The sequence below is a fragment of the Oryctolagus cuniculus genome, chromosome 1, assembly GCF_964237555.1.
Source record: "Oryctolagus cuniculus chromosome 1, mOryCun1.1, whole genome shotgun sequence".
NCBI lineage: Eukaryota > Metazoa > Chordata > Mammalia > Lagomorpha > Leporidae > Oryctolagus > Oryctolagus cuniculus.
The window spans coordinates 900117-924833 of record NC_091432.1 but is presented as its reverse complement, the minus strand read 5'-3'; the positions used below and the strand labels follow the sequence as shown (position 1 = coordinate 924833).

At 62.0% G+C, this 24717-nt stretch overlaps 1 protein-coding gene across 4 annotated transcripts in view; it reads left to right on the top strand.

Annotated features, from left to right (window-relative positions):
- Positions 1–24717, top strand: part of KCNQ1 (potassium voltage-gated channel subfamily Q member 1) — a 275100-nt gene that overhangs the window by 207851 nt on the left and 42532 nt on the right. For all 4 annotated transcript variants that reach the window (XM_070058232.1, XM_070058305.1, XM_070058251.1 and 1 more), the window contains 4 exons: positions 12385–12460; positions 15989–16083; positions 16859–16905; positions 17758–17819. In XM_070058232.1, coding sequence (XP_069914333.1) covers positions 12385–12460; positions 15989–16083; positions 16859–16905; positions 17758–17819 — 280 coding nt within the window. The remainder of the gene's footprint in view (positions 1–12384; positions 12461–15988; positions 16084–16858; positions 16906–17757; positions 17820–24717) is intronic.

The following is a 24717-nucleotide window of genomic DNA, read 5'->3' as shown; positions in this document are numbered from 1 at the left end:
TTCCTGGACCACCGCGGCCCTGGGGCTCCTCTTCGGGGACCTCAAACCCACCGCCTTCCCTGAACCCGAGGGCCAGGCTGTTTGTCCTCGCCCCTTGTGTAGGACTCCCGGACTGCGGAGTGGGCTTGATGCGAAGGGGCGACCCGCTAAGGTGGAGCTTAACCCAGGGGCTCTGGACCAAGCCGAGGAGGCTGCGAGGCTGCAAGCTGATCCGCGTGGAGCTGCTTACATGGTGGTCTGAGCACACTGAGAGAGTGCAGCTGCAGACTGGGAGGGGCCGCACAGATAACCAGTAAATCAGCTCAGAAATCCATCACGGCGCAGACGACGGAAGGGAGCCAGAGTCCTGCTCAGCCTCCTGGAGTAACGAAGCACACGTGGCTGCCAGCGTGTCAGGGACCACGTACACAGCATGAGCAGCAGCCTGGTCACCGGGGGTGTAGACGGGCGTGTTCTCTGTCCCCTACACGGCTGGTGTGATGGGGTGTAGACGGGCGTGCTCTGTGTCTCCTACATGGCTGGTTGATGGGGTGTAGACACAGCTGGTTGATGGGGTGTAGACGGGCGTGCTCTGTGTCTCCTACATGGCTGGTTGATGGGGTGTAGACACAGCTGGTTGATGGGGTGTAGACGGGTGTGCTCTGTGTCTCCTACATGGCTGGTGTGATGGGGTGTAGACGGGCATGCTCTCTGTCCCCTACACAGCTGGTTGATGGGGTGTAGACGGGTGTGCTCTGTGTCTCCTACATGGCTGGTTGATGGGGTGTAGACGGGCATGCTCTGTGTCTCCTACATGGCTGGTGTGATGGGGTGTAGACGGGCGTGCTCTGTATCTCCTCTACACCACTGGTTGATGGGGTGTAGACGGGGTGTGACCCTGTGTCTCCTACAGGGCTGGTGTGATGAGGTGTAGACGGGTGTGCTCTGTGTCTCCTACATGGCTGGTTGTTGGGGTGTAGACGGGCGTGCTCTCTGTCTCCCCTGCATGGCTGGTTGATGGGGTGTAGACGGGGTGTGACCCTGTGTCTCTCCTGCACAGCTGGTGTGATGGTTTGGGTGTAGACGGGGTGTGACCTGTGTCTCTCCTGCACAGCTGGTGTGATGGTTTGGATGTAGACGGGCGTGCTCTCTGTCTCCCCTACACAGCTGGTGTGATGGTTTGGGTGTAGACGGGGTGTGACCTGTGTCTCTCCTGCACAGCTGGTGTGATGGTTTGGGTGTAGACGGGCGTGCTCTCTGTCTCCCCTACACAGCTGGTGTGATGGTTTGGGTGTAGACGGGGTGTGACCTGTGTCTCTTCTGCACTCGGGCAGGTGCACAGCAGGGCTGCTCCTTGGAGAGTGTGGCATCGCCTGCAGGGCCGCCGGTTGGTGCCGGGGGTGGGGCAGGCTCCTGTGTGGTGCACACCCGGGGAAGCTCTGGACGATGAGAATTAAGAACGACCAGGAAGGCAGGTGTCAGCCCATTCCAAAGCCACAAGGCCCAGCAGCTGGCCTCTACCCGTCCACAACCTGTCCACGGGGCTGGGAGTGAAGGGGCGTGGCTGTCCACAGCTCAGCACACCAGAGGCAGCCACGTAGTTCAGTCTGGGTGGTGTAGTACTGAAGAAGGGTTTTGTGTGTTCTTACCAAGTTTAAATCATTTATACATGTATACACGTGTGTGTGTGTGTGTGCGTGCGTGTGTCTGTGCCTTTCGGAGACCCACATAGGTTGACAGCGTTATATGACAGAAGGAAGCGAGGGAATGAGGGATGCAGAACTCACGGTGTTGGCTCCTCAGAGTGGGGAAGACAAGAAGATAGCTGGGCTGGGGCCTTGGGGCCTGGCTCTTGTTTTGAACAACGAATTCCTAGGGTCTTTCTACATTATTTTAAAACACCTGATTGTTCGACCTTGCGTGAAAGCGTCCGTGGCACAAGCAAGGGAGATTCTTCCAGACATGCAAAGGCGAGTTCAACGTCAAAAATCAATCACCGTGATCAGGTGGGGAACTTCCTCAACTCAACAAAGAACACCTTTGGAAGGCCAACAGCTGACGCCGTGCCTGAGGGTGACACCGGGGCCCTCGGCCCAGCACCCCGTGCACCGCCACCCCCACCCAGCACCGTCCTGGGAGCTGCCGTTGATGCACCAGGGCAACAAGGAGAGCAGCTGGGGATTGGCAGGACACGTCCCTGCGCGCAGGCCATGCCGCTGTCTGCAGAGAGCCCCAGGAATCCACAGCAGAAGCTTGTGGAGCCGAGGAGTTCGGTGAGGTCTCGGTGAAGATGAGCTCATGGGCCCCTGGCGTGTTCTGTACAGTAGCAGCAAGTGTGTGGAAGGCAGAACCAGAGGCCGGACACCACTTACCACTGCTCCAGAGGAATTACAGAACTGGTGTAGGGGCCGGTGCTGTGGCACAGCGGGTTAACACCCCAGCCTGCAGTGCCGGCATCCCACATGGGCGCTGGTTCGAGTCCCGGCTGTTACTTTTCTGATCCAGCTCTCTGCTATGGCCTGGGAAAGCAATGGAAAATGGCCCAGGTCCTTGAGCCCCTGCACCCACGTGGGAGACCCAGAAGAAGCTCCTGGCTTCAGATCGGCACAGCTCTGGCCATTGCATTCATTTGGGGAGTGAACCAGTGGATGGAAGACCTCTCTCTCTGGCTCTACCAATCTCTGTAACTCTGTCTTTCAAATAAATAAAATAATTCTTAAAAAAAAAAAAAAGAACTGGTATAAGCCTAAGTGCGAGACACGCTGAGGGACAGGTTGTCAGGTGCAGCAGGTGAAATGCTCACGTGGAGTGCCAGCATGCCCAGGTTCGAGTCCAAGCTTCTGACGGAGCTTTCTGCGGACGTGCATCCTGGGAGGCAGCAGAGGTGGCTCGAGGACCTGGGTCCCTGTCACCCAGTGGAATGCCCAGATGGATTTCCTGGCTCCTGGATTTGGCCCAGCTCAGCTCTTGCTGTTGCAGATATTTGGGGAGTGAACCAGCAGGTGAAAATTGGACACACATATTCTCTCTCGCGCATCTGCACCTCAAAATAAAGACTAAATCTGTTTTCAGAAATGTGAACAGAGCTGTCTGTTGACTGTTACAATATGCTGAAGTCAGAAACCTGAATAGGACAGGTAAGGCTACCACCTGCAGCACTGGTGGCCCACATGGGCACTGGTTTGAGTCCTGGCTGCTCCATTTCTGATCCAGCTCCCTACTAATGCACCTGGGAAAATCAGCAGAACATGACCCAAGTGCTTGAGCCCCTGCACCTACTTGGAAGACCCAGATGGAGCTCCTGGCTCAGTCTTGACTTGAGGTGGCCATCTGGGGAGTGAACCAGCAGCTGGAAGATAGATCTGTGTGTGTGAGAGAGAGTGTGTGTGTGAGTGAGTGTGTGTGTGTGTGTGTGTGTGTGTATCCCTCTCTCTCTCTGACTTTCAAATAATTTTTTAAAAAAATAATGGAGAAATATACCATGTTCATGGATTGGAAAACTCAAAATAGTAAAAACTTCAATTCTCCCCAGAGTTGCCTACAATTCAATTCCCAACAAAATCCTTTTAAGACATGAACTTATTCCAAAATTTATATGGAAGGCACCTGCTCTTTTTTTTGGGGGGGGGGGGGACAGGCAGAGTGAACAGTGAGAGAGACAAAGATAAAGGTCTTCCTTTTCCATTGGTTCACACACCCCCAATGGCCGCTGTGGCCAGTGCACCACGCTGATCCGAAGCCAGGAGCCAGGTGCTTCTCCTGGTCTCCCATGGGGTGCAGGGCCCAAGGACCTGGGCCATCCTCCACTGCACTGCTGGGCCACAGCAGAGAGATGGACTGGAAGAGAAGCAACCAGGAAAGAATCCGGCGCTCCAACCGGGACTAGAACCCGGAGTGCCGGCGCCACAGGCAGAGGATTAGTCTATTGAGCCCTGGCGCTGGCCATGGCACCTGCTCTTGAATAGCTAAAATAACTTGGAAAGAGTGGGAGAACTCCTGGTACCAATCCTAAGACCTCTGTGTGGTAAGGAGGGAAGACAGCGTGGTACTGATGATGGGACGAACACATTGACCCAAGGGACGGAGCAGACACCAGAAACCAGGAACCGAGCAGCCTGATTTTAGGACACAGCTGGAGAGCAGCAGGGGGTGCACGGGGAGCCCCTTTTCAACACACGGTCCTGGAGCAATTGTGCTTCCACAGGCAAGAAAATAGGTAAAAAGAACTTCCACCCAAGTCTCACACTTTATATGGTGCACAGCTTAGACTTAAACGTCAGACAGAAAGTTGCAACAGCTCTAGAAAAACATGCAGGAGAAAATGCTGCAGACTCAGGGCAGGCAGAAACGCTTACGCTTGATAGCAGAGCACGATCCACTGGACCGCAAGGAAGCTAAAAACTCCCACAAAGAGCATGAGAATGCGGGCTGCTGGGGCCGGCGTCGTGGCACAGCGGGTAAAGCCACCATCTGCGGTGCCAGCATCCCAGATGGGTACCAGTTCAAGTCCCAGCTGCTCCACTTCTGATCCAGCTCTCTGCTATGGCCTGGGGAAGCAGTGAAAGATGGCCCTAGTGCTTGGGTCCCCGCACCCACAGGAGACCCAGAGGAAGCTCCTGGCTCCTGGCTTCAGCCTGGCCCAGCCCTGACCATTGTGTATGTCTAGGGAGTGAACCAGTGGATAGAAGACCTCTCTCCCTGTGTCTCTCTCCCTCCCTCTGTGTAATTCTGATTTTAAAATAAATACAGGCTACAGACGAGGAGAAACATTGGGGCCTGATGTCAGGAATGCTAAGAGTAGTCAAACGCAGGAAATCATCGCCAGTCGTGGGAAACGGGCAGAAGGCAGGAAGGTGCACCTCGCGAGGAAGGCGCCAGGCAGCAGACGCTCACTGCGAGGTGCTCGGCGCCGTCGGCCACCCAGGAAATGCAGACAGAAGCTGCGCGCCACGTCACGGCCACAGCAAACCTCCCAAGGGTGCAGAGCCGCGGGCTGCGCACACGGTGATGCCAGGCACGCACCAGGCGCAGCTGGAGAACAGAGCAATGGCAGTGCTCGGCGTAGACCGGGGGCCGCACGCGGGCACTTGTCCCCCAGAAAGGAAGGCTTCCACCACGTGCAAACCCGCGCATGGACGCTACGGGAGCCTTGCTCATCATAAGCTCCCAGCCAATAGCAATCCAGGCAGCCACAACCAGGCAAGTGGACAGACCAGCCCGCCCACGCTGCAGAGCGTGCCTCGGCAACAAGAAGGCACGAGTGACTGGTGCACACGTGCCGTGCAGTGGGAGTCCACGCGGGGGACGTGCGATGGACAGTGCAGAGGGGCAGCAGGGTGGGTCTCAGGGCTGGCACCACAGTTCTGCGCCTTCGTTTTGGTGGTGGTGACAGGAAGCTATGGCGTAGCACCGTCCTGGGATGGGTCGCGAACCCTGACCGAGAAACACGTGACTGTCGGCCCGAACCGGGTGAAGGGCTCAAGAGGCCTCCTGGGACATCTCTGGTTCCAGCAGCTTCTGGGAAATATCTAACCGTTCAGAATAGAACCTCTCTTTTAAAGGATTTCTATTTATTTATTTGACAGAGTTACAGACAGTAAGAGAGAGAGACGGAAAGGTCTTCCTTCCGTTGGTTCACCCCCTAAATAGCCGCCATGGCCGGAGCTACACCAATCCGAAGCCAGGAGCCAGGAGCCTCTTTCCTGGTCTCCCACGCGGGTGCAGGGGCCCAAGCACTTGGACCATCCTCCACTGCTTTCCCAAGCCACAGCAGAGGGCTAGACTGGAAGAGGAGCATCTGGGGCTAGAACCAGCGCCCATATGAGATGCCGGTGCCACAGGCAGAGGATTAACCTACTGCACCACCACGCCGGCCCCCAGAATAGAACCTTTTTTTAAAAAAAAGAAAATGAGCAAGCCACACGTGGGGAGGTGCAGGGAGCCATGTGGGTGGTGTGTCTGTGTCCGCGAGCATACGTGCTCAAGAAGTCTGGAAAGCAGAGCCCCATGTGGGAGCCTGGGGTGGCCGCTGCATAGACAGGTGTTCCCTTCCTGCCACCTGGGAGTGGCCAGGCCCCCGGCACCCTGGGTTTCCTCTGCCCGGAACCCGCCCCACATACCGCCCTTCGTCTGCACCCACACGCAGCAGCCCCGGATCATGTCTGGGAGGCTCAGAGAACCTTCCCAGCCCACACGCCCAGCACTTGAGGGTGGCAGCAGGAGGCTCTGCACCCCCACGCACCTGCATGGGTTCATCTCCCACACCTGGAGGCTGGCAGACAGGAGCTGTGGACAGGCCCAGCCCGCAGGCCCCTCAGGCTCGGCCTGGGGCGGTGGACACGAGGGGCATGGGGGGCTTGCGTCTGGTTTCACTCTGCAGCTGGGGGCCTACCTCAGTGAGGGCCAGCTCCCGGGAGGGACTGGGGGTCAAGGCCCCAGGCCAGGCGGTGCCGCTCCTTCATGTTGGGCAGGTCCCAGGCCCTGGGATGCCCTGGCCTGAGCCCCAGAACTCCCTGGAGCCACCTGCTGCCACCCACAAGCAACCCACACCCCCCACACCCCCAGGCCCTGGGCTCTGTGTGGATAGCAGCGAGGCCCCAGTGCCTACAGGGAAGCAGCTGTGTGGGGAGCAGATCCCACTGGGGCCGGAGCCGCCGTGAGCAGCCCCGCAGCCTGGCTGCCACTCCCTGCCTGGGCTCGTGCCCAGAGCAGCCCCGCTGGCCCCCACAGGGCCGTGCGTGCTGAATGCCACGTGGGCCCCCAGTAGCCAGGCAGCCCCGGCTCCAGCCCTGCTCCCTTGGGCGGCCCTGAGGCCGCTGGCTCTGGATTGGACCAGTCTAGAAACAAGGAACTCCTCCGAGGGCTCAGGCCCCAGGACCACACACCCCACCTGTGCCCCGACAGGTGCCTGATGTCCACGCTTGGGGTGCAGAGAAGTCAAGGGCAGGCTGGTAATTGGCCCGGCAGGCCAGCAGTGCCCAAACAGAGGAGTGAGTGGGTGTGAATGGGCCTGTGTTCACAGGGAGGTCAGGTGGCCAGAGCCGTCCCAGAGTGAGGCCAGCCCACACCGTGGCCTGGGCAGAGCTCTGTGGGGTCCGGCTCCCCGAGCCCCAGCTTTCTGAGCCTGGCCTGGGCTTGTGGGCTGCAAAGGCACTGCGGGTCTGGGGAGCTGGCAGGAGGTGAGGGACTCGGCAGCTTCTAGAAGCCTCCGGAGCAGCCGCTGGGTGTTCTGCTTTGAGCGACATGAGCGCCAAGAAGCCCTGAGCTCTCCCCTGCACGTAGGGCCACATGCAGGGCTGCAGCTCCACCAGGGGCCCTGCTGGGGGCCTGCTCCCAGACCCCCAGGGTGATGGAAGGAGGCAGGCGCGTGGGACCCGGCCGGTGCTGCTGTCCAGGGCTCAGACCAGGCAGGAATCCTGAGTCTTGCGATTATCAGCTGTGTTTCTTGCACAGCGCACGCGTCCCCTGCCGCTCTGGGCGCTGCCTGTGCCCGGCACTGGCTCGCTGGCTCTGGACGCACCGTCCCATCCTCGGTCCCCGTGGGTGGTCTCTCACCGAGCATGGCTTTGTTTTTTGACCGGTCTGCACCGTGTGCTGGGAAGAAGGTACCTCCTCCCCGCCCCCACTCTGGTGGAACAGCGCCCTTGCTGGGCACACGCATGTTGCCGCGTGTCTGACGGTCGGCGCAGCGTGCACCAGCCACTTCAGGTTAGCGCTGGCTTGTACACTGAGCGCAGGCTGCTGTTCCTAACATCACTTTAGATTTATTGATTTACTTAAGAGAGAGAGAGATCTTCCATCCACTGGTTCACTCCCCAGGTGGTTGCAGTGGCCAGGGCTGGGCCAGGCTGAAGCCAGGAGCCAGGATCTTCCGCTGGGTCTCCCAGGTGGGTGCAGGGCCCAAGCACTCGGGCCGTCTTCCACTGCTTCCCGGGCCGTGAATAGGGAATTCAGTCAGACCTGGAGCAGCCGGGGCTTGGACTGGTGCCCACATGGGACGCTGGCAACACCAGTGACAACCCACCCCCACGGCACCCCCCACGCTGGCGACACCGGTGACAACCCACCCCCACGGCACCCCCACGCTGGCGACACCGGTGACAACCCACCCCCACAGCACCCCCCACGCTGGGCTCAGCCGTGCCCTGGAGCCCAGCTGCTGGTGCAGGTTTGGGGTGTGCGTCTGTTGGTGAGAGCGATGACCGCTGCTTTTCCTTTACTGAAACATCTTTCTCAGATTTGGTATCAAGGTTGTGCTGGCTCATAAAAAGTCTCTGAAAAGGCTTGCATGAGATTGGCGTTACTTCCCCTGAAGTGTTTGGGAGAATTTCCGGCGAAGCCATCTAGGCGGCACGTTTTCTCCACAGGAAGCCATTAAAACTCCAGGTTTAACTCATTTAATTTGGGAAAACGTATCCTTACTTCTTCTTGCATCCCCTTTTTATTTCGTGTCTTTGGGGAGCTGGTCTGTCTTATCTAAGCCACCTGAGATATTTTGTTTGTAAGATCCTCTGGGTGGTTTTTTATGTCGCTAGAGCTGCTGTGATTGCATTTCTAATGCTAGTAATTTATGCGACCGTGTCTATCAGTCTTTTGTTGTTGTTGTTTAAAGACTTTATTTATTTGAAAGTCAGAGTTACAGAGGGGGAGAGAGAGAGAGGGAGAGGTCTTCCATCCACTGGTTCACTCCCCAGTTGGTCGCAACGGCCGGAGCTGCGCCGAGCCAGAGCCAGGAGCTTCCTCAGGTCTCCCACGCGGGTGCAGGGGCCCAGGGACCTGGGCATCCTCCACTGCTTTCCCAGGCCACAGCAGGGAGCTGTTGAGAAGTGGAGCAGCCGGGACTCGAACCGGCACCCGTATGGTATGCCGGCACTGCGGGCGGTGGCCTTACCCGCTCTACCACAGCGCTGGCCCCTCTATCATTCTTGATAGAAGCTTCTCAACATTCCTGGACCTCCAGAGAGCCAAATTCTGGCTTGTGAGCTTCATGAGCGAGCTGTCCGTCTTCCGTGTCACCGACTTGCTGCTCTTCAACGTCTCTCTCTCTCTCTCTCTCTCTCACACACACACACACACACACACACCCGGGTTTCACTGCCTGTGTCCTGAACTCCCTGGGATGGGTTCCAGCCTCCCCGGCCTGAGACACCCTGTGCGTCCTCACCAGCCTCGGAGCCTGCTTAGCTGAAGGTTTGAACGTGTCGCGTTTTCACTCAAAACTGTTTCCTGAATCATTTTAGATCCCTTTCTTTGACTCTTGGGTTGTTAAGATTAATTTCCGCCGGCGCCGCGGCTCACTGGGCTAATCCTCCGCCTGCGGTGCCGGCACACCGGGTTCTGTCCCGGCTGCTCCTCTTCCAGTCCAGCTCTCTGCTGTGGCCCGGCAGTGCAGTGGAGGATGGCCCGGGTGCTTGGGCCCTGCACCCCATGGGAGACCAGGAGAAGCACCTGGCTCCTGGCTTCGGATCAGCATGGTGCACCAGCCATTTGGGGGTGAACCAATGGAAAAAGAAGACCTTTCTCTCTCTCTCTCTCTCTCACTGTCCACTCTGCCTGTCAAAAAAAAAAGATTAATTTCCCAAAAATTTGGTGATTTCTAGTTCTACTGATTTGCTTGTGTATCATTCATTCAAGAGGCAGAGAGCGAGAGGGAGAGCTCCGTCCAGTGGTTTCCTCCGCAGGGGTCCTCAGCGGGCAGGGCTGGGCCGGAGCCAGCGGCTGGAGCTCAGTGTGGGTCTTCTCAGGGTGGCGCTGCAGCCGCTGCCTCCCAGGGAAGCTGCAGAGGGCGGCCGGACACGGACATGGACTCAGACCCGGGCACCGAGATGTGGGGCGCAGGCCCGCGGCCGGCCGGCCCCCAGCCCCGTCTCACCTGGGCCTCTCCCCCCGTTTCCACAGTCAGAGGGCACGGGAGGCGTAACTGAGTCCTGAGCCGTGTTGCACTCGCTCTTCAAGCCGAGTGTTCCGGGGCTCTCACGGAGCCTCATGGCGTGGTCGCGGGGCGGCGGCCTGCGTGTGCCCCTGCGCTTTGGCTGCTGCTCACGTGGTCCAGCTGTGGCTGCTCTCCTCCCGCCGCTAATGAAGATGGTCACATCTCCCTCCAGTTCCGACCAGAGCCCTCCAGTTCCAACCAGTACCTTCCAGTTCCGACCAGTACCTTCCAGTTCCGACCAAAGCCCTCCAGTTCTGACCAGAGCCCTCCGGTTCCAACCAGACCCTCCGGTTCCGAGAGCTTGCACTGAGGCTGCGTGTGGGCGCTGAACGGCACCTCCCTGATTGGGACAGCGCCGCCTTTCTCCCGCGTGTGCCTCGGTCCGCCTGGAGCGCCGCTCACCTGCGCCTGACCCCTCCCCTCCCTATTCTGTCCCCACTGTGTGAGGGCTGTGTGCATGCAGCTTGGCAGTCTGGTGCTTCAGGCAGGTACTAACCGGCCACGCCACGCGCCTCCCCCCTACCCTCCTTGTGCATTTGGTCCATCTTTTTCCTGTGCTTCTGTCGGAAGCCGGAGCTCTGAGCTGGCCGGCCTCTTCCAGCTCGTGTCACGTCTGGTCGCGGGTCCGTCTGCTGCCTCCCTGATTCCCAGGTGGCCCTGTCTGCCCCGGGATTTCCACTTGCTGTGAAGGTACTTCAGAAAGTTTGCAGAAACGTGGGCTCACAGCATAGGTTTATCTTGCCGCAATGTTTTTAAATCCTGCGTAGTTTTTTTCTGATGTGTATTTTCATGAGCTTTTGGAAGAAATATGCATAGAAGTCAAAAAAAAGTTTTTGCACCCAAATGAAAATCCTTCCTCCTCACGTTTCATGAACTTTTGGGAGAACTCTGAAACTTCCCATATTTCTGCCTGTTTCCTTGAGACTGTTTATCGTGGTTATTTCACTCCGTCCTCCTCTGCACGCAGAAGCAAACCACACCCTGTGTGCACTGTGCATGAGCCGGGGCCGCGTGCAGCAGCGGTGGCTGTGTGGGCTCAGTTTGCCTCGCGTTTGGAGCAGCCCAGCCGTGCGTGAGGCAGGAGCCGCCGGGGGCTCAAACCCCAGGGATGAGGGACGCTGATGGGCTGAGCCCCCCTCAGGGCTGCATTTGCTCCTTGGAGCATTCGTCCATGTATCGTGTGGGGCACCGACACAGGGCAGGGGGCAGAGGCTCAGGACAGTGGGGTCCAGAGCTGAGTCCCAGGCGCCCATCAGCTCTCTCTCGCTGCTGGACCTAAGGGTTTACAGCAGTGATCTTGGCCCACAGTCCTGTGCATCCAGAACGTGGACTGGGCTCAGCTGGAAGGTTGTTCTGCCGGCGTTGCTGGGGCAGTGTGTGCGGCTGCAGTCTCAACATGGCGCCCCCAGGGTGGAAGCTCTAAGAGGCCTCACTCATGCCTCTGGGGTGGCGCCGGCCGTCGGCTGGAGCCCCCGGCTCTCCTCGGCGAGCCAGCTCAGGTTTGTTCCCCTGGTCCCATCTCAGTGGCTTGCGTCACACACAGTGTCAGTTCCCAGCATCCTCGCTGCTGTGCCAGTCATAAGGTCGAGGGGAAGCCAGCGGCAAGTGTGCAGTGCGTTGAGTGTTGCTGTGTTCCTTGCTTTTCAGTCTCTGTGAAGTCACGTGGAGCGCTCTGGCGGCCTGGGGACGTCACCTCCCTGTGGGGCCTGGCGGGACACCTCGCTCTGGTCACTTGAGAGCCCCTGCCCGGTGGCTTCAGAATCCCAGTGCTGCTGGGTGGTGCCGTTGGCCGAGCTCTCCACAGAGCAGGGCCTTCGCTCACCCACGATGCAGCTCGGGAGCCCACAGAGGGCACGAAGGGCCGGGGCCTGGCCGGCAGCACCTTGTCCCCGCACGTCCCTGCATGTCCCGGACGTCTCGGATGCCCTGGACTCCACTTTCTCGCCAGCCCCGTGAGCCTCCCCCCTCCCCCACGCCTGTGCTCTGAGGGGCAGGCGCAGCCCTGAGGGGCTCACGTCCATCCAGCGTCCCTCAGCCCTGGGGCCTGAGCCCTCCGCGCCGCTCCTGTGGCGTGTTAGCGCCCAGTGTTTGCAGCAGGAGGCGGAGCCAGGGGCAAGCTGAGCCCCCGGCTCCCGGTGCTGGGCTCTCGCCCAGCCTCTGCCCCGCACACGCCTGTGTCCTCTCTTGCATCTCCTTCCTTCGTGATCTTTCTAGAAGGAGCTTTAGAGGCCGCGGCCGAGCGGGGGGGGGGGGGGGCGGAGGACGCAGAAGGTCGGGCGGGGGGGCGTCTCAGACCCTGCCCCAGGCCAGAGGCGCCACCACTGTGAGCCCAGGGCCTGGCCCCCACCCTCGTCCGGGGCCATCTCCCCCCGGGACGAGGCTCCTCTCCCGGCCGCGGCCTCGCAGCTCTCCACCCTGTTTCTGGAAGGCTCCAGGGTGCAGCAGCACTCACGCGCTCCTCTCCGTCCCCGCAGGCTGCGGGAGCACCATCGGGCCACCGTGAAGGTCATCCGGCGCATGCAGTACTTTGTGGCCAAGAAGAAATTCCAGGTGAGTCCCTGTCAGCCGGACAAGCCCTTCCTGGGCGCACCCCTCCCCCAGCAAGCGCCCCGCCCCGCAGGCCTCTCCCCACCCCACCCAGGACAGCCGAGCCCTCCTAGGGGCTTCCCCCAGGCCCCCCAACCCAGGACAGCAAAGCCCTCCTAGGGGCTCCCCTCCCCCAGCAAACGCCCCACCCTGGAGGACCTCCCTCCCCCACCCCCAACAGCCAGGGGCTTCCCCCAGGCCCCCCCAGGACAGCTGAGCCTTCCTAGGGGCTCCCCCACCCAGGCCCAACCGGACCTGAGCCCTTCCTCTGGCACAGTAAGAAGGCAGCAGCCTGGCAGGCTCTGGCTTGCTCAGACCCCGCCCCCGCCCCGCCCCCCACGGGTCCACAGCAACTTTAGACAGAGACCCCAGCGGCAGAGCCTGTCCCGAACCAGCCCCCAGACCCTGTCCTGAGCCAGCCCAGTGCTCTTGTCCCCCACCCCCACCCCAGTGGCTCAGGGGACATTTGACCCTGTTCTGCGAGTGGGGGGCGGGGCCGGAGCTCTGTGAGTGGGGGGTGGGGCCGGAGCTCTGTGAGCAGCCCGCCAGAGAAGCAGCGCAGTGGCAGGCTCAGCTCCACCGCAGTGGGGGCTGCAGGGGCTGGTGGGGGCGGGGGTGCCTGGGGGCAGGGAGGAATACTCTCTTTCCAGAAAGCAGGGATGGGGAGGGGTGTCTCATTGGCACCCCAGCCTCCACCTCCAAGCCACGACCCTCAGCAGAGCCCCCGCCCACCCTGGCCTCTGGACTCCCCGCAGGGGTCAGGACAGACCCTCACCCTCCCTGCCAGGCAGCCCCAGGCAGGGTCTTCCGTGATGGCCATGGGGGGTAAGAGTTCAGGGGTCGGGCAGGGAACATGTGCCCCCCTCGCCAGCCTCGGCAGCAGCAGTCACAGGACGACCCTCAAGGGAGAGTCCATGTGCCAGCGGCCAGCGGCCAGCACCCCTGGGGGCTGTGATGGCTCAGATGGACCAAGCGGTGCCCGGTGTCCTGGCAGGGCCTGGGCCTTGTTAACTGCCACAGTCAGAGTCCTGGTGAATGCTGTTCTCGGCTAGCCGGACCGTTCTAGGGGGAGACCCCTGGCCCCTGCAGGAGCTGGGAGCCTCTTCCTCTGTGTCCTTCCTGCTGCCGCCGGAGGGAATGACAGGACTCTCCTGGGTGGACACTGGGCTTCCTGGGGGCTGCTCTCGGCGCCGGGGTCCTACAGAGCCCAAGCCCACACCAGGCACAGGCCGGCCGGGGGGGGGGGGGGGGGGCAGGGCGCCGGCTGAGCTGGCTGAGAGCCATTCCCCCTTCCAGGCTGAGGTCCAGCTCGCTGCTTCAAGACAAGGGCTGTGGCCCTCCCGGAATGTCCAGGCCACCCCCGCCTCCTGCTTTCTCCTTCCCTGGGTCCTGAGGAACCAGGCAGTAGGCGCCGGGGCAGGGGCTGGGCTCTCCTGGCTGAGTTGCCAGGAGGGGTTGCCCCCCCCCCGGCCCCACCAGTCACCTGCAGCCCCAGCAGGCCCCACCCCGGGCTGGCCTCAGGGTCTGCAGACCACGCAGGAGGCCCCCCGCCTGCCTTGCCAGCCGATAAGTCCCTGGCCAGCCGCCCCTCTGTCTGGCCAGAGGAGCCAGAGCCTCTTAGCCCTTCAAGTTTGCCTTGAACTCTGGCATCCGCCGGCGGTCAGTCTGGACAGGCCGGCATTGTCTAAGCTCACCTCAGGCTCCTGCTGGGGGAGCTGACTCCAGGAGGAGATAGAGCTCCTCTCTCCAGCCCTGCCCCCGCTGACAAAAGCCCCCACTGGCCCAGCAAGACCCCATAGGCTCCAAGATGGGTCTCAGCAGGCCCTGGTGCCACGGAGTCGTCTGCCAGGTGTTGGCGGGGGCTTCCTGCCCTGGGCAAGGTGAGGCTGGGGTGAGGGTACTGGGAGGCGCCGCCCACTCCCACAGCCGCACCTGGGGTCACCTGTGCGTCTGCAGAGGCCCCAACACACCCAGGGCACCTGCACACATGGCCCACAGGTGCCCAGGCTCTGCGGGGGTCCAGTGTGCAAGCTCCCACCCAGGCCAGGACCGCAGCACCTTGGGCTCTGGACCACCCCCACCCTCACCGCCTGCCCTGGCCTCTCGGGTCCACCGGGAATGGCTGTGGGCGTCCTAGGCTCTCTGGCCCCCACGAGTAGGCAGGTTGGACTCATGGCCATCTCACGCGTGTGTCAAAGAGAGGCTGAGGCCCCGGCTCAGCTGTGGGGCCTACTTGGGCTTCCCTGGCCTTCCTCACCTCCCTCCCTGGGCTCAGATCTGCATCGCACAGGAGGGAGGAGGGGCAGGGCTCAGCATCTGCGCAGTACACAAGGAGAAACTGAGACCTGGCCATGTCACCACCAGCTTGTGCCCAAGCGCAGCTGTTCTGTCACCAGCCGAGGCCCAGCAGACCAAAGGGCCTCAGCATGTAATCTGCTGGGTGGGGTGATGCAGGCCATCCTGGCCGCTGGACGGAGCGGTGCAGGCCGTCCTGGCCGCCGGGCAGGGAGGTGCAGGCCGTCCTGGCCGCCGGGCAGGGAGGTGCAGGCTGTCCTGGCCGCCGGACAGAGTGGCGCAGACCATCCTGGCCACCGGATGGGGTGGTGTAGGCCATACTGGCCACCAGGCAGGGAGGTGCAGGCCGTCCTGGCCGCTGGACGGGGAGGTGCAGGCCATCCTGGCCGCCGGACGGAGCGGTGTAGGCCATACTGGCCGCCGGGCAGAGAGGTGCAGGCTCTCCTGGCCGCTGGACGGGGCGGTGCAGGCTGTCCTGGCCGCTGCCCAGCTCCACGTCGGAGCTCCACCCTTTGCTTTTCTTCTGGCCCCATCGAGCCCTCTCTGTCCAGCTGGTTGAGGCTTTGGGCCCCTTGAGGCCATGGCAGCCCAGCTCCTGGCTGCTGGCGCGCTGTGGCCTGGCTTCCGGGCCGTCAGATCAGCCTGGGTGAGGCCGGGCTGTATTTTGCTGACATCACGAGAAGCTTCACCTTCTTTGTTGTGGTTTCTGCTGATGTCACCTGAACCCCATTTATGGGTTCAGAGCTGGCGCCAAGCCTGAGTGCCCCGGGGTGCCCTGCCCCACCCCAGGTGGCCCCAGGCCAAGCAGATGCCCATCACCCCAAGCGAGCGCCGCGGGCCGGGCCCGGGCCTGCCTGGGAAGGTGCTTGGTGCCGCCTCCCCAGCCCAGGCGCAGGGGGGCTGTGGGCCCAGGCCGTGGGGGCTGTGCAGAGCTGAGCTTCCCCGCAGTGTGGGTGTGGGGCCCTGCTGTCTGCCCTGGCCTTGGGGCAGCTCCCCAAAGCCATCGAGCCCCCGGACTGGGGGTCTGGAAGAGGGAGCAGGCAGCTCCCGCGGGTGAGCAGCAGGAAGCCAGCACCTGAGAGGCTGGACCTTGGGCCTGGGGCCGCGCAGCGCAGGCAGGTCCCTGTCCCTGCCCCCATCCCGAGCCCACCAGGTGCAGGGATGGGGGCACATGACACACACCTCTCTGGCTTGCAGCAAGCGCGGAAGCCTTACGACGTGCGTGACGTCATCGAGCAGTACTCCCAGGGCCACCTCAACCTCATGGTGCGCATCAAAGAACTGCAGAGAAGGTGGGCCGGGGGAGGGGCCCGTGGGCCGGGGGAGGGGCTTGTGGGCTGGGGGAGGGGCCCGTGGGCCGGGGGAGGGGCTTGTGGGCTGGGGGAGGGGCCCTGGGCCGGGGGAGGGGCCTGTGGGCTGGGGGAGAGGTCTGTGGGCGGGGCCTTCCTGCTGGGCACAGAGCAGAGTAGGACCCACAGCACCTGGCCTGCCCAGCTCCCACCTCAGCAGCCTGAGCCAGCGGCAGGGGAGTGCGGCAGCCTGGAGCTGTCCCCCTCAGCTGCCCAGTCTTTCCCCAAGCCTCTAACCCATGGCGGGAGAACTGGGGTCTCTCCTTTCTGCCTCTCCAGGTCTCAGAGGATGGAGAGGGGTGGGGGAGACCCCAGCAGGACAGCACCTGCTCCCCCTTCCTCAGCAGCATCCCAAGCCCCACCCACCCTGGGCCTGGAGCTGGGGGCCCTGACCGTCGGGCGCCTCCCGGCTTCTGGCCCCGGTCCTGGGCTGCTCCCCAGCGCCATCCTTGGGCTGCCCAGTCTGACCAGCTGAACCGCCATGGTAGGCTAGCCTGGGAACCAGCTCCGTGAACTGGGAGAGGGCCTGTGCTCGCCGGCCCCGCCCAGGGAGGAAGTCTAAGGGGTGATCTGAGCACTGCCCCTCGTCACTCGGGGCTCAGGGTGGCAGTGGAGGTGCCCCCGAGAGGAGGGGCCCATCAGCTGGCCCCCTCCGCGGGTCAGGTGTCTGTGCGGTGCCTGGGCCCGGCGTGAGCTGCTCTCCCTCCTTCTCTCCCAGGCTGGACCAGTCCATCGGGAAGCCGTCCCTGTTCGTCCCCATCTCAGGTGTGTCTCTGCAGCCGTGCCAGCCTCGCCCCACCGCCACAGCAGCCACCAGGGCCTGAAGCCAGGGAGCGGGGGTGGGGTGAAGTGGTTTCCGAGTCGCTAAGCACCCCCTGGGTCCCTCTAAATGGCCAACTTTCAGGGCATAAAGGTCAGGCGCTGGGTGTGGGTGTGCCGTCTAGAGGAGCTTCAGAAAGGGGGCGCGACCTGGGGACGCAGCGTGCCCCGCAGCTCCACGGCTGACCCCTGGGTCCTGGGGACGCAGGGCCGACTCAGGCCAGGAAGCACAGGACCAGCCCCGTTCCTTGGGGGTCAAGGTCAAGTTCCAGCAAGAGCCGCAGCTCATGGCTCCGGCAGCGGTGGCCTGTGGCTGGGGGTGCACAGCACAGCTGCAGAGTGGGCAGCTTGGCGGCCTCCTGAGCAAGCCGCGCCTGGCCCCATCTGCCGGGCTCCGCAGAGGTCACGGACCTGGCCGTGGAGCAGGGCCGGAGCCCAGGTGCCCGGTCCCGCGCCTCCCCCTCCGCCACTCCCTGGCGCCTCACGGCAGGAGCGCTGAGAAGACTGCACGTGGGCTCGGTGTTTTTACTTTATTCGTTTGAGCGAGCGCGCGCACGCCCACCTGCTGGCCTCGCGCACGTGTGCAGAACAGCTAGAACTGAGCCGGGAGCCGGGAACTCACAGGTCTCCCACCTGGGATGCCTGTGGCATCGCTGCTCCCGGGTCTGCGTGCCTGGAGTCCAGTCAGGAGCAGAGCACGGGGCTCCGGCCTGTGCGCGGGCCCCTGACCGACGTCCTCCCCAGCCCCAGGCCCCCGCCCCTGGCAGCCCACAACCCTGACGCTGTTTCACCCCCCAGAAAAGAGCAAGGACCGCGGCAGCAACTCCATTGGCGCCCGCCTGAACCGGGTGGAAGACAAGGTAGGCTGCGCCGGGACGGGTCTCAGCACGGCAGCACTGCAGGCGGTCACCGCCCCCGGGGCAGCATCTTGCTCCTTGCCCCGTCCCCTGTGTGTGCACAGGACTTGGGTCGGGCCGTGGGGTCCACAGCTCTCCTCCCCTCCCTCAGCTGGGCCAGTGGCACGTGACACCGCTGCTGGCAGTGGCACCGGGTACCCATGAGCCTCTCCCTGGAGTCCGCGGGAATGGGCGTCACATGGTGGTGGGCAGTGCCGTCCCCGGGGCGCCCCTGGCCCGCCTGTGCACAGAGAAACCAGAGGCCTTGCTGCTGGGGGCGTCTCTGAGCCCGGGGCCAGCTCTGCCCTGGTGAGGAGGGGCCAGGAACTTCACGATGGCCCCTCTCGTGGTCTGCACCCCAAGTGGAAGGGAGACCAGGCCCAGCGCTGGGAGCAGCAGAGCTCAGAGCCCCACCAAGCCGGCTCCTGGGAGGGGGCGGGTGTCTCCTGCTCACCTGCGCCCCAGTGTGTGGTCTGCGGATAGGCTCAGGTGGAACGGGTGTCCGTGGCCCCCCCGCCGGGGGCCTGACCACGCCCTGCCGGTGGGGGGGGGGAGTGGGGCTGCCGCTTCTCCCCCTTTCCCAGGCCAGCCACATGGCCTTGCTGGCAGCCGGGGCGCTGGCCGCTGGGATAACCTCACCCCTCTCCAGCGATTCCCCGAGAGCCTCTCCCAGGCCCTCGGAGCCTCCGTGGTCTGAAGCGGCCATTATCTGTGGAACAGCTCGTCAGGCCGCATGGACTTTATCTGAAAGTAACCGAGAGGCTAAAAATAGAGGAATTTCGGTGGGGCAGGGCATGCGTCTGCCGCTCCGTCTCCCCGGCGACGCCTGGCTCTGGCCCAGTCCATCCCGGCTGCAGCGGGGCAGGAGGGATGGGGCCCTGGGTGGCCCCCCAGCCCCCCAGCCCAGGCCCCGCAATCTGCCCCAAGCCTGGGGTGGCCGTGGGGCCCCGAGACTGGGCAGCAGGAGCAGGCAGGGAGCGCAGGGGCCGAGGCTCAGACACGGGGCACCCTGGCCCGTGAGCCCCACGGGGGCCTACACCGGCACCAGCTTTTCCCAGGCACTTGGCCCGGGGTGGGGGTTGGGGTCTGTCGGGCAGGCTGGGTGCTGCGTCCGGGAAGGGTGGGCCCAGGAACCACCACGGCTCGGGCTTGTGACTCTTCCCGGTCTGGTGGCTCCAGGCTGGCGTCCCCAGCACAGCGGGATCTGCACGCGGGTAGGAGATAGCCGAGGAAGCCATGGGGGAGCCAGGCAATGGGCCCGTCCTCCCACCATCCCCGTCAGCTGCCCTCACGGGAAGGGCAGTGGCCGCCCCTGGACACCCTGGACACCTCTGGCTGGGCTCCTGGGCCCTGTGGGGTCGGCGTCTCCAGATGAGCAGTCCTGCAGCCCCCCCGCCAGGGCCCGGTTCAGCCTCTCCTGTGGCTCTGCCCACTGCTGCACGGAACAGGGCCTGGTGTCCTTTGAGGGTGCAGCAGTGACCAGCAGGCCCCTCCCTGGGTCTGAGCTGGGGTCTGGGCTGGCCAAGGCCAGCGTGGTGGGCTGAGGTGGGGCCGGCGCTGGCCTCGGGGTGCAGAACCGCATGCCCGCCTTCCGTCAGATCCGAACAACAAGGAGACATGCTTTCCGAGCCGCTGACCCCCAGGCACGAGGGCCAGGAACAAAGCTGGGCTGCGGCTCCCAGCCCCTCGTGGCCTCGGCCACGCCGGGCGCAGGGCCAGGTGGTAGGGACGCAGGAGGTCCTCGGGCGCAGCTCTGCGCACTGAGGAGGCCGGGGGTGGGGGTCCCTGCCGGGGTCCCTGAGGCCGTGGGCAGCACCCACATTTCTTGCTGAGTCTCGGTCGCTCGAGGGGTCTGACGTGGACCCGGGCTGCCTGTCACAGGCCGATGGAGGGTGCAGAGGCAGCGCCGGCAGGCCTGGGCTCAGTGGATGGCAGCCTGCCCGGCCCCGCCCCCGCCACTTAGCACTGCCCCTTGGCGACAGGCGGTGGGGAAGGGCCTGGCTGGGCCCAGAGGGCATGGAGGCCATGCGGCCGGGCCCAGAGTCGCCATCACGGCAGCCACTGGGGAGCCGGGGACAGGAAATCCAGCAGCCAGCAGCCCTGGGCGCCCACGCCAGCCGCCCCCGCCCCAGCTGCTCCCAGGCCCTCGCTGAGAAGGGCAGCGGGGCAGGGGCCGCTGTGGGCCCGAGAGCCTCTGCTGTGAGGCCGGCTCCACCCCTCCTCCCGGCCGCAGGGGCTCGGGCTCGCCTCTGCCCTGCAGACCCCCGACCGGGACCCCCACCCTGCCCCTGGGCCTCCCCGTGTGGGCGAGTGTGAGCCCCTCCCCAGTGCTTGTGTGGAAAACTCACAGAAGCCGCCCCATGGGCTCCGGGCTCGCGGCACCGAGTCTCGCTGCCTCGCTCTGTGAAGGCCTCGTTCTCTCGTTCTCTCGTTCTCTCTAAGGCGCCCCTTGCACGGGCAGGGACACGGAGGCCCAGAAAGGTCTCGGAGAGCTAGGGGACGAGCCTGACCCCGTGAGGCCACAGACAGGGAGGTGGGATGCGAGGGGGCAGGGGCAGGGTGGGGAGGAGCAGGTGTCCTCGCTCCCCGGGGTTCCCTGTGGGCCACCCCAGAACCCACGCAGGGCTGGCAGCTGGAGTCGGGGGGCCGGGCCCTCCTTGCTGTCCTGGAAGGTTCTCCTAGCACCGGCCCTGTTTGTGGTGCAGGCCATACCCACCAGGAGCACATGGCTGGGGAATTTCTTGCCAGTGTGTTTCTGCCAGAGCAGGACACGGGAGAGGCCTGGCTTCCTCGCCCCAGCTCAGGGGGCGGGGTTGGGAAGGGGCCCCCACCACCCGACACTCCGCTGCTGCTTCCTGTCCCACAGCCCTTGTCTCTGGGTGAAAATGTTCCAGATCCAGGAGGCCCACAGCTGCCTCCCCTCCCGTGGGACACAGACGCTGCCACCCTGACCCTCACTCCCGAGGGACCCCTCCGGGGGCCCCTGAGACTCTCGGCCCCCACCGGGCTCCCAGAGCCTCCTGGGTGTGTCTCCCTGCTCTCGTCCTAGCCCTCCGCCACCTCCTGCTCGGGTCCCTCTCCCCACCGGCTCCGCCGCCCACCAGGCCCTCCTGCTGTATGCTGCTAGGCACTGCTGAAATCCCCCATGAGCACCCAGGTCGGTGCTGATGGGTGAGAGGCAGGTGCGACCTAACCTCTCACCCCCCGCCTGGCCTCACGGGGCATTGGACGAGGTACAGAAGCAGCCTCACTGGGCGTCAGGGTGTTGTGTAGACGGTGACGCTGACTTGTTCCTGAATGTTCTGTGCACCTTAAGGCCGTTCCAGGCCTGGCGTTCTCTGGGGAATTTTTAGTTCTGTGGTGATGAATGGCCGATCTGGGTCTCCATTTCTTTGTGTGTCAGTTTTGACATTGAACCCCCTGTGTTCCCTTGTTTTCAAATTCTCGGGCGTTTGCTCCCACCTGAGCGTGTGCAGGGTCAACCTTTCCCCCTCTCCATCCTGAAGGCCGTGTGTTTGTGCCAGGACTCCCTTCCCCCGCCCCGGGCAGCCTGCCGGCCACTCACCCGCTCACCGATTACAAGGACGTCTGCACCGAGCTGTTGACGCTGCAGGTTTTGTCTTTGCTTTGCCCATCTGGTTTCCTGGCCTGCAGGTGGTCTTGCTGTTCTTCGACCTCCCAAGTTGGATAATTAACGCTCAAAGCTTCTGGACCTCGAAGTCAGGCCCGGAAGCTGCCCCTCGGGCTGCTGCCCCGCGGTTTGACAGCTGCGCCACTTCAGCCTTCCCTGTGCACTTTTCCCACCCCGGTTGGGACCTCCCGTGATTTTTGCCGTTACTCTCGCTGGGAGATTTCACAGTGATCCCGCCGCACGGTCACAGGAAGGGGTCTGTGCGACGTCCATCCTGAGGTCCGTGGAGAAATGCATGATCTGGGCTTGGGCCCTGGAGGCGTGGTGCAGTGCTGTGTTCCTGTCTAGGAGCAAGCTTGCCCGCTGCCTCCTTGAATCTTCAGTCCCCGCTAGAATGGTCTGGTCTGGTCGTGTCGCTGAGAAAGCACAGGGGGAGTTTCTGCTTAGCTTCCAAGGGTCCGTGCCGCGTCACCTCCCCCCACCTTCTCCTCCCCGGCTCCCGGGGGCCATGTGTGGTTGGCCTTTTCCCTTCCAGCCCTTTCAAGCCTGAGGTGGTGTCTCATTGTGGGTCGATTTGCATCCCCTAATGACGACGTTGTTGAGCGACTGTTCATGTGCTGATTAGCCGCTCAAAGCCTTGTCGGGCGGGCGTGTTTACCCAGCTCCCTTGCCCACTCTAATTAAGCAGTGTGTTCAGTCAGTGTTGAGGATGCAAGCCCTTGATCAAATGCACCCCTGAGACTGGCACCTGTGTCCTCCGTCTCCGGGCCCGGCCCCCCGGCACGCATGTTCCTCACCTGAGGAAGCCCAGTTCGTCTCTGCTCGCGTGGTTCATGACTTGCACGTTCTGACACTTCTTTGCCTAACCCAAGATCCTGAATATTTTCTGCTGTTTTTCTCCCAGCAGCTGTATAGACGAACACTTGCATTCAGCTTTATATTTGTTTCTGAGGTCGTTTTGGAGTGGGCACGAGACAGTCTTAAGTTTTTCTTGTTTGGTTCACGAACTTTGATAAATTTACAAATGGTTGCGCGGTACCAATTGCCAAAAAGAGCATGTTTCCCTCTCTCAGTCATCATGGCGCCTCTGTCAGGAACCAGTCAGCCACACACGTGGGGTTCACCCTGGGCCCCAGCTCTGCTCGGGGTCTGTGCCTGCCTCAAGCCTTCTCTGCCGTCTTGGTCGGTACAGCTTTGCAGTAAGCTCTGAAATCAAGCACAGTGCATCTGCCAAGTCCATTCTTCCTTTGCCAAATTGTGTTTGCCCATTCTAAGACCTATGAATTTGCATATCACTTTTAGGATCAGCTGTCCCTTTTTGCCCAAAAAAAAACAACAGTGCGTACTGGAGTTCCGCTGTGCGCTGTGCTGACTGTAGATCTAGCTGGAGAAAACGGCGCGTTCAGAGTTGAGTCCTGTGGTCCATGAACATGGTACATCTCTCCACCAACTCATCTGTCTTAATTTCTTTCAGTGATAGTAGTTTTCAGTATACATTTTTCACAGTTCTTTTATATGTTTTTACTCAAATAATTTTTAAAGATTTATTTATTTGAGAGATAGAGTTAGAGAGAGAGAGAGAGAGGTCTTCCATCTGCTGGTTTACTCCTCAAAGGGCCACAATGGCCAGGGCTGGGCCAGGCAAAGTCAGGAGCCAGGAGCTTCCTCCGGGTCTCCCACACCAGTGCAGGGGCCCAAGGACTTGGACCATCTTCTACTGCTTTCCCAGGCCATAGCAAGGAGTTGGGTTGGAAGTGGAGCAGCCGGGACTTGAACCGCCGCCACAGTGCCAGCTCCCCTTAGAGTTTTCTACATACAGGGCCATGTCCTGTGTGAGTAAAGACAGTTTCGCTTCTTCTCTTTAAATCTGGATGCCTTTAATTTCTTCTTGTTTTTATTTCTCCATAATCACACTGGCTGGAAGTCGCCATGCAGCATCAGAGAAGATCCTGGGGGACGCATTTGATCCTGCTGGGGGCTCTCACATCTGCCATGTGGTCTCCGCACCTGCCAGGGGCTTCCCATACCTGCCAGGGGCTCCCACTCCTGCCGTGGGCTCCCATACCTGCAGTGGGCTCCCGCTCTTGCCGTGGGCTCCCACACCTGCCGTGGGCTCCCGCTCTTGCCGTAGGCTCCCACACCTGCCAGGGGCTCCCACTCCTGCCGTGGGCTCCCATACCTGCAGTGGGCTCCCACTCTTGCCGTGGGCTCCCACACCTGCCGTGGGCTCCCGCTCTTGCCGTAGGCTCCCACACCTGCCAGGGGCTCCCACACCCAACTCTGCGTCTGGCTGAAGACGACCCCTGTGCCCAGATGTGTTGAGTGCTCCTACTGAGGATGCATATTGGATTTTATCAGATGCCCTTTCTGTATCTGCTGGTTTTGATTCATTGTGCTGTTTGTGTGGAGTGATACATTAGTTGGTTTCTGGGAGAAATCCCACTCGGGCACGGTGTCTGCTCCTCTGGATTCAGCTTGCTGAGAACCTTTGCCTCTGTCTCCGTGAAGGACCTGCCTGTAGCCTTCTTTCCTTTTCTGACTTCGATGTCAGATTTTAAAATCCTTGCTGTTCAGTGCTAGCTGTGTCTTTTTGTGGACGCCGTGTGACTTGGTTTCTAAAAACCATGTCACACGTCTGTACTGAACGCCGTCGATGCGTGTGGACATGTTTCTGGCGTGTGTTTAGTGCCTGACATTTGCCAGTGTCGCGTGTCAACTTCTCTTCTGCGTCTTGCCTCTTGGGCAGCTCGAGGATTAGTTTTCATTCCACCTTTCCTACTCGTGGCTTCACAGCTGTGTGTTCCACTGCCACTCCCACAGAGGTCAGCCTAGGACACTTCCAGGGGGTCAACCTGTGTGTCCCAGGCTGACTGCCCCATTTATCCAAATTGTAATAGAATCAGAGCCTTGGAACACGCTGCCATCACTGTAGGACAAGGGCCTTGGAATACGCTGCATCCATCATAGAACAAGGGCCTTGGAACACGCTGTGTCCCTCACACATAGGGTAGAGGCCTTGGAACACACTGTGTCCATCACACATAGGGTAGAGGCCTTGGAACACGCTGTGTCCATCACACATAGGGTAGAAGCAATGGAACACTCTGTGTCCCTCACACATAGGGTAGAGGCTTGGAACACGTGTGTCCATCACACATAGGGTAGAGGCCTTGGAACACGTGTGTCCATCACACATAGGGTAGGGGCCTTGGAACACGCTGTGTCCATCAC